Source organism: Gavialis gangeticus, unplaced genomic scaffold, assembly GCF_001723915.1.
Source record: "Gavialis gangeticus isolate Ggan-Ray unplaced genomic scaffold, GavGan_comp1, whole genome shotgun sequence".
NCBI lineage: Eukaryota > Metazoa > Chordata > Crocodylia > Gavialidae > Gavialis > Gavialis gangeticus.
This window is the reverse complement of record NW_017729008.1, coordinates 42,492,581-42,503,698: the sequence shown is the minus strand read 5'-3', so window position 1 is coordinate 42,503,698 and position 11,118 is coordinate 42,492,581. Positions and strand designations below refer to the sequence as shown.

Below are 11,118 nucleotides of genomic sequence, written 5' to 3'. Positions count from 1 at the left end.
TCTTACTGAATGTGATGCAGTGTTTCAGTAACGGTCTCTCACGAGTGCTGCACAGATATCACATTCCTGTTCCCACATGGTATTCCCCTGCACGTACACTCAAAGAGCATATAAACTTTCTTAGTCACTGTCTTCGACAAGTCACATCACTTATCAAATGAAATCAAATTCCTCGCAAGCAATTAGATCTACAATTCCAACAAAGCTACGTGAGGCAGCCAGGAAAAGGTGAACTCTCCCTTCGCCCACATGGAAGGAAGTCAGAAGCAGACATAAGAGATGCATAGAAATTTGTAGAGAAAAATGTTTCCCTGGCAACAGGATCAACACCTGGAACATTGTGTATGTCAATCTATGATGTGCATTAATGAACAATTGGCCCTGCAAACCATCCTTGAGGCAGCTAAACAAAGTCCCCGCATTAGTGTGATGCTGAAGAGGGAACATACTCCTGTATTTGCCAGTTATTAGAGGTGCACTGATACATCAGGCCATATTGTATCAACACTGATAAAAGGAAAATTGACATGATTGGCAATCAGCTTTTTTTGGCTGGTGTGGCCAATAACGTCGCTGATAAATGCCGCGTGCGTGCGGCCACCCTGGCAGCTCGGACAGCAGCGTCTGGCTGGGGAAGGGGCAGGGGGAGGGAAGGGACATGGGGGGCACAGATCGAGGTCCCCAACGTGAGGGAGGTGAGTAGGGCTGGAGTAGGCGCTGCTCACCAGGGCAGGGTGGCAGACAGAGCCACGAGCAGTTCGTCCGGGGAGGCGTGGGGAGGGGAGAGCTACTGCCACTGCACGCATCCCTGGGGGAGGCACGGGGGGGTGTGCACCTCCCAAATCTGTGCACAGGGCAAGGGTGGGGAGCTGCTGCACGCTTAGGGCCAGGGGTGGCACTGGGCCAAGTGGCAGCGGTGCTGGGGGGGTGCTACGGGCCTCAATCTGTCCTCCCCCATGCCCCTCTCCTCCCCCCGCCCCAGACTCACCAGCCGGATGCTGCTCTCCAAACTGCTGGGTTGCATAAATTGGCAAATGGGTTGGTATTAGTCAAGATGGCTCGTTAATAATTGTCCAGTATCGGCCCAAAAAAAAAAATATCAGTGGACCCCTACCAGTTATCACCCACAGCACTTCTTACAGTGGATTAATATATGGCATAACTAAATACCAAAACAAGAGCTGCACTTAACAAGTCACAAATCCATTATAGGTTGGGGTTCAAGTAAGGATCCAGCCAACCTTTGTCAGTTAAAATATGCTTAGACCTTCAACATTTGTTTGGAACTAGCCCTCTGGGACCTCTTGTTGCAAGGCCAAACTGGGAAGACCCCAAAACAGTAAGTTTTACTGGAAAAAACAAAACAAACAACCCCCCAAAAAACAAACAAAAAACAAGCAAACAAAAAATATAATCAAGAGACTTAGGGATTTTTCTGGGCTGATAAAATAGGAACAATTCTCAAGTAGTTTCAGATTTAAAGTCCTCCAGCACAGACAAGCCATGAACTCAGCAAAAGGACTGTAGCTCCTTGAAATGAGGAAGGGAACGAAACGGCATGAAACACAAAGAGTCCAGGTACATGGCAAGAGGAATCAGGCCCTGTGAATTTGGAGACACCCATTTTCCACAATTTGCTCAAAATCCTGTTTTTGTTTTTTTTTTTTACAGCCAAAAAGGAGAGAGCAAGTTGAAAATCTGCCCTTAAAAAAATTCCCTAGTCTGAATGGCAAGCCAGACCCTATCTGCTAAATGCAACTGAACTAACCGATGTCATGAGTTTCATTAAGTGCAGTCAGTCACTGACAACTACTTGAAGAACCTTTTCAGCTACCGGCTGGGATGAGTTACAGGTAACAAACAGAGCTCTGATCCTGTAATGTGTGCATCACTGGGGTCTGCCCGCCCATATCACACCAAGCCTGAGGTGTAAGGGCAGTGCTGACAGTTACTTAATCAGACCTATATTAAGCTCAGTAGTCACCTAAATGCAAAAATACAGACTCCACAGGCTTACAAAAAGGGCCCTAGGAAACCAGCACAGTATAAGCTTCAGGACTCTGCTACATACCTGTACCATGATGTTGTCGCTAGAAGCAGCCTCCTGGGCTTCATTGATCCACCGTTTAACTACATCGTAACTGATCTTCATCATGTGCTAGGAGCAGAAGCCAAGAATGAACAGGACAAGCAAAGCCACAACTCTGACTTTTACTGAGAATCGTTTAATGATGAAATCATTTCCTAAATGGTTTAATTAAAAATAGCTACCCCAAGTCATTTAAATCATGGGCTCTACTTCCTGCCAACAGGACACACGGTGTTGAGAATGCCTTTTATACATTTGTACACTGCAATCTGTTACCCTGGACTCCACTTCACAAATCAACTCAGAATTTGGGGCTTCTGTCAGTACTGGCCAGTACAAAGGCAATTTCATGTTCTCACCTCCAAGGACCCACAACACAGGCCTACCCATTGGGGCTTCATCTCCTGTTCCTCCCCATCCCTTTGCTCAACCAACAAGGGCAGCCTCCTTGCCTCATGTGCCCCCTTCCTGCGCATCTCCCAACATTAGGACACAATGCCATCACCCCTTCCTCCATCCTTGACACCCACCCAACACTAATCCGTGCCAGACACCTTCATTGTTCCAACACTGCTTACAAGGGAAAGGGAGCATAGAAAAAACATTAACAACTATCATCTTCTTTTGTATGGCTGACTTGAGGCAACAATTATAAGTCCAGTTTAAGGTTAGTTAACCAGTCTGATGCCCTTGAGGAAAAGGAATGCATCTCTATAATGTCACCATCAAATCTGTATAGAGGGCAGAGTGTTGTTATGTGGCCTACAGTTTGAACAGGATTGCCACAGTCACATTTTGCAGGACTCCTAATACATCATTAACAACTATGAGGCATCAAGGGGGATTTAGTCTTGGCCTGCCGGCTCACCAGTGCAAACAGTCTCCAAACTAGTTCCCATATACAGTTTGAAGCACATTTTTGGTACTTAAGAGAATAATGGTTTAGATATAGGCAGGGGTATGGGGCACCCCCAATGCAAAGAAGAATCAATACTCCAAATTAAGATGCACACAAGATGAATGAGCAATTGAGTATTGGGATGGATAAGACTGAACTGAAAGCTGAGGAAAAGCTGTGATAAGGAAGGGGCTGGAGAAGAGGGAGGTTGCTTGGGGCACGGGACATGGAAAATGGGAAGAGGCAAAGTTCTGAGTATGAGAAGACAGGACTGAGAAAGGAGAAAAGGGGTGTGAGGAGAAGTACAACAGCCAGAACGCAGGCAAGGCAAGCTACCTATAAACCACGAAACCTTTCCCAGACCTCTGCCATAAGTAATGCAACCAGAGTAATATAAATCCACCTCTCCACTTACTAGGGAAGACACCAAGGCAGAACTGGACACACCGGGGACTTTATCCACAATGGCTTGCTTCATGTATCTGTCGATGGCTTGCAACATTGTGCCCTACAAAAGGAAATGAACAGTTGCCTATAGCTCTGCTTCTGAAGGGAGTGAAAACAATCCACCTAACAGTGCCAAAGAGAAATGATGATTTACAATGGAGTTTGTCAATATATACACAAGAGTACAGGGAGGAAACCAAGCATGTCTTGAGAACACCACTTTCCCCCTGCTTTGCTGGCATTAAATCCTCACAGCATGTGCCCCAGGGAGGTACTTGGCAGCGAACATCCTGATCAATGCTGTAGTCTAGGGCAGGGCAGGAGTGAGAATTATAGCTCATGCCTAATCCCATGCCCAGTGTATTACATGCGATTCCTCTGATGGTAGAGATTCAAAGGGTTAGAAAAACCTAGAGGGTCACCTCGTCCAGCCCCTGCATAGATACCAGATGCACAGTATCTCAGTGCATCTGGTAGGGGTCTGAAGGTCAGAGGTCAGAGCTTACCTAGGAGTGTTTAATGCCAGCAAATACTCAGACAGATGCCACTCCAACCTCTTTAGGGGGAAGAGTGGTAGGATACAGGTCAGGCTGAATAAGCCCTGCTTAAATAGTCTCTCTCTCAAGAACCGCCTCTCAGCAACTGAGAGACAGGACATGAGCTAGACATGCCTGCGAGCTAGTTCAGTCAGAGGTTTTCAAGAAAACATCCAAGGCAGGAGATTCCACAGCTTCTCCAAGCAGCTTGTCTATAAAACAGCAGGGTTCAAAGCAGCGGCTTATTTTTCCTCCAGTGCAAGACAGATGCCCCTTGGGTAATGGAGGCACCTGATCTCATCACAGGTGTGTTCTGTACTTACATCTGTGATTCTACACAGGGCTCTAATGGCTGGGCCTCGGTATACGTCTTCCTTCCCAGTCATGTCTTTGGTCAAACTAGAACAATTTAAAACATACGTATTAAATGTTATATATTATCGTCATGTAAGCCATCACTTGGTTATTATCATGCAACTGGTGGCAAGAGGGCATTTTTCTAACTGCTACTCATTTAAACATTTTTAGCATTTGGCTTGATCAGCGATATCTAACCAACATGAAAAGATTCCAACCAAAATAAAAAAAAAATCCTAAGGTGTGCACGTGAGGGGTGGAGGGCACACAAGCATCTGTGCTAGAATACTTCTGTTCCTCACCCCGACTTCCCAGCATGGATTTTTGCTTCTAAGAAGTAGCATTTCTGCTTCTTTGGTAGCTTAAAAAATATAGTTTCTAGGTTTACTAATGAAAATGCAGCTTCCTTCCAAATGCTAGTCACACACGGTATTTCAGATGTCAAGATCTCTCTGGAGTCTGCCCCTTATACCGCACAGGTTCTGCAGCCAGAACTTGACCGTTTTGTGGATGAAGCGAGTCAGACACAAACTTGGCTCATTCCCTTCCAAGCCACAACAGCTTTGTAGGGCATACATTTGTTTTGTTCAGCAATAGGACGCAGCTAAGACTTGTCCATACAAAAGATGACAGTTTAGCAAGCCGGGATTTCAGGCATGACTCAATGGTGTTTCACGTACTTAAACCAGAACTGCCTACCTTCTGTTAGTAGCTTAACTCTGGAAAGATGTGAGGATGCACTTAGTATCATACTTAGTTTTGTGTCCCTTACTATCCATTTTACATATGTCAGGGAGCCAGCCTCATGGAAAACACAGTAGCTGAAGTAACTGTACATATTTCAGAACCTTGAAGATTAAGGTTTTCCATAGCTCTTATACCTGCTGGTGACAATGATGACATCTTCGGAGATATTGGCCATCTCTTTGATTGTAAGGTAGCACATCCTTCTTAAGGTTTGCTGTGGAAATGTATTACAAAAAAAGCATTAAAACATGTCAACATTGAAACGACAGTTACTTCTACTTACAATAAACTGGTGGTAGCAGTAGGAGTGATGAAATTTATGGTAATGATTTGAGAGAGACAGAGACAGTCAAAATGCTAATGTTAGCAGGCTGAAGTGTAATATGCAGGATGCAGTTTAATTACATGTGCCAATGTAGGAGAAAAGGGTGAACAATAGAAAGGACACTGGCAAGCCAAGGAGGGCTAGGGAGACCCAAGAAAGCACAAAGCAAGTAAGACCAGGTCCTCTGGGTCAATCCGATATCTTCTATTAGACCAACTAAAATATAGCTGGACAAATTCTTATTTGCAAGCTTTTGTGCGTTTTTACCCAAAAGCTTGCAAATTGACCCAAAGAACCTTGTCTGCATATATCCTTAGACCAACATAGCTATGACCAATACCCAAAAAAGCAAGGAAGGAGGTTTTGCATATTGGGAATGACAAGGTAAGTCTGTGTGGAAGTTTGGGTGAGTTCTGACCAATCTCTAGAACTCAAAAGATGATGCAATGAGAAATCATTCTAGGGGGATAAAATGGAGCAAGCCAGAGAGGTTCTTTGCTAGTGGAGCTGATCTGCCGGAGCCAGCCAGCAAGGGACAGCTAGGATCTCCCTCACTAACCCAGCTGTACCTATTCGGATCAAATGCTTGCCACTGTAATCACTGTGTGGATGTGCTCACTACTAAGTACGGTAACACTGCTAGCTAATACGTAGTTCACATTTTCCTATAGTATTTTAGCATGCCTATTTAAAATAACTGTATAACCACTACTGGCCTTTGGATTTAATGAAGGCATTTAGCCAAATTACTCACTCAGTCATTTGAATTGCAACAGTAGTGTGGCAAGCTGGTTGGAGCGACTCCAACCCATGGGCCCTAGGATTGATACTCCTGTTCTAAACCCTTTATTTTTAGCTATTCCTATCATGGGAATTCTAGGAGACTTAACTTATAAGGAACAACTTTCTTTCCTTTTTAGAGTGGTAAGGAATTTATAAGTCATTCCCAAATGGAAGACGTGTATAAAACAATACCTGTCTCACAAAACAGAATCTGGTTGTTACTGTTTGTGAAGTGGAAGGCAGGGCACAATGGCACCTTAGAGACTAACTCATTCAGAAATGTATAAGTTTTCATTAGCCTACTTCGTAAGTTTTTAATTAGTGATTAGCATCCTTCAGCACGCCCTTGACACTGACCGGGGAGCCACTATGGCAAAAACTGTAACTGCCAGAGCTCACAATGTAGCTGGCGGTATGTGAACAGGAAACATTTTATGCTGAATCACCAGACTTACATCATTGGACTGAAATAATCTGGTCATTGCAAAGAAGGCTTCTGTGGCTTCGGTGGTTCCAAAGTGCTCACCCTAAGGAGAATATACAAATAGCAGAAGTCAGAGACCAATCAATGTCAGCAGCCAGTAATTCCTAGGTGTTTTTTTTCGTTAGTCTGTTTTTCCTTTTTCTGGTCTATAATAATATCCCCTTAGATGCTTGAAATTGTTTGTCTCAAACCTTTTTCTTCCTTTAAATCTTTTTCCATCTGAAAAACACTCCCTCCATAACTTTTTGTTTTTACAGAGCACCAGCTGACACAATTATATTGTTCATTTGCCTTGTTTCAACATGAGCTCATCATCCTTCGCACCAGAAAAAATACTAGGAACAGAGCTTATTAATTACCCTGGGCTCCCTCTGCTCACTTTACAGCAGCAGTGACTATAAGCTTTGGTTTATGTGTGGCAACTAAGGGGATTCTCTCAGGATCTCTTCAAAGGGAAATGGCTCTAATTAAGACAGAGCAGTGCACAGAGCTTGTAATCCCTGCTGGTTTTGCCTTTGTATTAAACACTGCCCAACTCAGTCCACATTTCATGCATGCATGGTTATGTGGATTCCTTAGCTCACTAGTTTCTTTGTATTGTCTCCTTTTCCCCACATTAACCAAGACAGGCATGTCACCCAACTACGTGCCAATTCATACTCTCTCCAGAACAGTTATTTCCGCAGCACAAACAGGATTGTTTTTAGCTATCAAAGTGCCTGTATGCAGCTCCCAGGAGTCTTTCATAACATGTCTGAGAAGCTTCAGAGCACAGGCACCAAGTATGTGGGGACCCAAAAGGACTGTCAGGGCCCAAATCTGAGGAAAGGAGAAAAATGTGGGAATCTGCAGGTTTCTCACTGCAGGCTGGAAGAGGAGCAAGGGTGATCAGATGGCAGTGGGCACCACATGCATGTGTGTGTGCACATGCATGTGGCAACCAAGCAGCAGTGGAGAACAGCTCCCTCCAGGTAAGTTTAAAGGGGTGGGGAGAGGGGGCACAGGCAATGTGCATGTGGTGGGGAGAAGGGAGTGTGGGGAGGGGTCAAGGCAAAACGGTGGAGGGAGGGGGAGGAAGACACGTGTCCCTTAAGATTTCTGCGCCCACAGCAGGGCACAGGGCTGCAGATGGGCCAGAACACCTCTGCGGCCCAGCGGGCAGGACCAGGTGTGGGAGGGAGCGCTGCACTGCCATGGCCACCAGTGTGAGGGAGGCATGGCAGTGGTAGCTTCACAGGGTTGTGCCCCCACTGCTTCTGGGTGGGCAGGGGGCACCTCACTTTGGTGGCATGGCACTCCCTCCTGCACTGAGTCCCACCCACTGGACCACAGAGGTGGCACCTGCCTGGAGCTGGTTCGGCCCTGTTGCAGCCCTGTGCCCAGCTGTGGACAGAAATTTTGGGGGCACATGCCTCACCCCCCTCCCTGTTACTCATGTCCCCCTCTACCTCCACACGTGTTGCCTGTGCCCATATCCCCCCTTTCCCAAACAGTGGAGGGTTGTGGGGGGAGCAACATGTCCATCATCTTAGCTGCCTCCACCCTGCCCCAAGCAAAAATACAAGTTGGCTCCTATGCTTCAGAGAGTGAAATATCTCCAAGTTATGTTGAAACTGGGAACTAAGTTCATAACATTACAGAGCAAGGACTTCCTTTCTGTAACTGGCAGCAACTCACCTGGAGCTGACAGCGGAAAGTACAAGTGGTTCTGATCTCCTGAAAATACTTCTTTCACTCAAACTCAACCATGACTACGCACTTAGGAGGAAATGATCACACTTACCTGGTTCAATAAGTAAAGGATCTTGGTAAGTATGTGCAGACATCGTCGTGGATTTATGGGGGTCTCATTAAAAAGACGAGCCTGCAAACACAGCAGAAACAATGGTATTACTGCATGGCAACACAATGGCAATTAACACTTAGAAATCAGAGTGATGCATTCTCACCAAGGCAGTCAATTTATTAAGGATTCTGGCTAAAAGCCATGCTCCTGAAAACAACATAGCAAACATAGAACCATAATATAAATTGAAACAAACGTAACAAAAATACAACTATAACAATAAAATAGGACCAACCGTTATAAAAACATCGTTCATGCTCCTAAAATTAACATAATCAAATACAAATATGGTAATAAATCAAATCATAAACCTATAAAAGTGTTGCGCATACACAGTCTCATCAAAGGGCCATAGGATTGTTAAGGCGAAAGACAGATCTTTGTCTTCTAGGGTCCCAACTGAAGTCACTGTGTTATAAACTCCATGGGCCCCAAATTATACACCCCAGAATGCTAAGCTGATGATATATCAATTTAGCCATTGGCCACATGAATGCTAGCTATTTCAAACTTGTTGCTTAGTCCAGCATTTCTCAACCCGTAGGTCATGACCCAAAAGTGGGTTGCAAGAATAAATGAAAGGGTCGTGAACAAACTTAAAAAATGGATCAACAAGCTTAAAAGGAGAAAAACATGGGAAGCCATAGCTTTTCCCTTGCAGCCTGGCAGAGCTCCAGCCTGTAAGGGATTGCTTGGGGGCCCCATGCCCCACACACCCTCCACCCCTGACCTACACACTGGGAGCCTGAGGATGGGGGGCAGTGGGTGAGGAGTGAGGGGCACTGGGTCGGGACTGGCCACTGATGTTTACAAATGGGTCCTGGTATAAAACAGGTCAAGAACCACTGTCTTAGGCCATTACAGCATCCTGTCTCATGCCAGAGGAAATGACACTACACCTTCTCTTCATACCTCTTGTAGGACAGAGCTCTTCTCCAAGTGCTGGAAAGGATTGGAGCCGCTACCTGCAGAATGAAATAAATCGCTGATAGTTATTCTAGATCTAGGTCCCACTGGCTAGAAGCAAGGGGGCTGAACTCCCAAGATGTTAACTCTTAACCTTTACAAACCACCTCACTGCGAATTGGGCAAAAAGGTGTCACGTGGCCCCTACTTTAACATTGCTCGGTGGCTCCGTGAGAGGGGGGTTGGATATTCACTCGGAGATACATCCAATCCAGTTGCTGGAGCCCCATGGCCAATGCTCTAGAGAAAAAGACAATGGACTTTCAACCCCAGCCCGCTACCTGGCAAAGCCATCATCAACCTTGAGTGAGACTCCTCGCTGCTTTTCTTCCCACCTGCTTGTGATGCTTCATACATCACCAAAAGGAGAATGCTTCAAGGTGGCACTGCTTACTTGAAACATTCACATACTGGTCAGGATATAGAGCCATCATATTCACATGTCCCCAGAATAAACTCCTGTCACGTTGTCTGCTACAAATCACAATATAATTGCTAACACTAGCCAGCTTTAGTCAAACTTTCACAGAAGACCTTCCAGGAAGTCCTGTCATTAGAAAAGGTAGAAGTTACATAACAGAGTAGCGCATCCCTATGAAATGTTACCGGATATCTACAGTCCAGGACGCAAACACTTACTTACACTACTGTTGGCAAAGTTACACCACCTCTGCTAAGCTTCTGCCACCATCCAGCCTATGCAGACACACCTGTGCCTTTGGCGGTAGTCCCTTTGGCATCTGGTGCCCTGTTCTCAAGTCCCACTTCCTGCTGTGGCCTCACAGCTGCTGAGCGGAGCCACACGGTGCTGTAGACGTGTTTGGACACCTACGTCATCTGACAGCTGGTGGTCTGTCCGCTGCCAAGACATCTGCCAGCAGAGACAGGGACATGGAAAGGAGGCCTAAATCGGTCAGCCACAGGTAGGTATGACAGACTGGAAGAGACCTTCCACTAGCAAAGCCCAAGGGGGGCAACCTATTTGGCCCCACTGCATCCCCAATTGCAGGAAAAGTAAAAGAACTTAGATTTCTACCACGGTATCAGTCCTGGACCCTTCTTTGAGGCTCTGTATCAGTCTCTGGGTACCCAGTAAGTTTATAACTTCAAACCTTTCTATTTGTTAAGAGAGAGAAAGGTTTTCTACTGGTTCTTTCCATGCCAGACCCTCCTAGTTCCTGCAAAAAAGGGACAGGGGCTCTATTAATCCATCCTTCTTACCCATGAGACATTATATTTTGAATTCTCTTTCATGGATTGTAGAGAAGCAAGGCTGAGAGTGACCTCCAGAGGTCATCTAGTCCAACCCCCTGCCTGAGGCAGGATCAATCCTATCCAAACCACCCTAGACAAATCCATGCTCCAAACTCTTAGGGAAACTAGTCAAACCTGACACAAGACATAGCACCCTAATCTGCCACGAGTGAAGCCAGGGGACCACGGCAGCCAATGTCCTGCTGCTACAAAGGTTGTTAAAGCAGACCTCACTGCTCCATACACAGGAAGACAAACACACTCACAGTCTGTTCCTGTCTGACCATGGGTTAAAGTTTCTTCCTCACTCCCGATATGGTATCGGTCTGCCCCCGAGCAGAGGGACCAGACCACCTAGGAAGGAATCTCTGGTTTGGTTCTAGCAG

General features: G+C 45.8%; 1 protein-coding gene across 5 annotated transcripts in view; it reads right to left on the bottom strand.

The window, feature by feature from the left end:
* Positions 1–11,118, bottom strand: part of COPG2 (coatomer protein complex subunit gamma 2) — a 770,521-nt gene that overhangs the window by 35,309 nt on the left and 724,094 nt on the right. For all 5 annotated transcript variants that reach the window (XM_019509640.1, XM_019509641.1, XM_019509643.1 and 2 more), the window contains 7 exons: positions 9,425–9,477; positions 8,450–8,530; positions 6,638–6,709; positions 5,209–5,288; positions 4,294–4,369; positions 3,403–3,495; positions 2,072–2,158 (listed from right to left, as the gene is read on the bottom strand). In XM_019509640.1, coding sequence (XP_019365185.1) covers positions 2,072–2,158; positions 3,403–3,495; positions 4,294–4,369; positions 5,209–5,288; positions 6,638–6,709; positions 8,450–8,530; positions 9,425–9,477 — 542 coding nt within the window. The remainder of the gene's footprint in view (positions 1–2,071; positions 2,159–3,402; positions 3,496–4,293; positions 4,370–5,208; positions 5,289–6,637; positions 6,710–8,449; positions 8,531–9,424; positions 9,478–11,118) is intronic.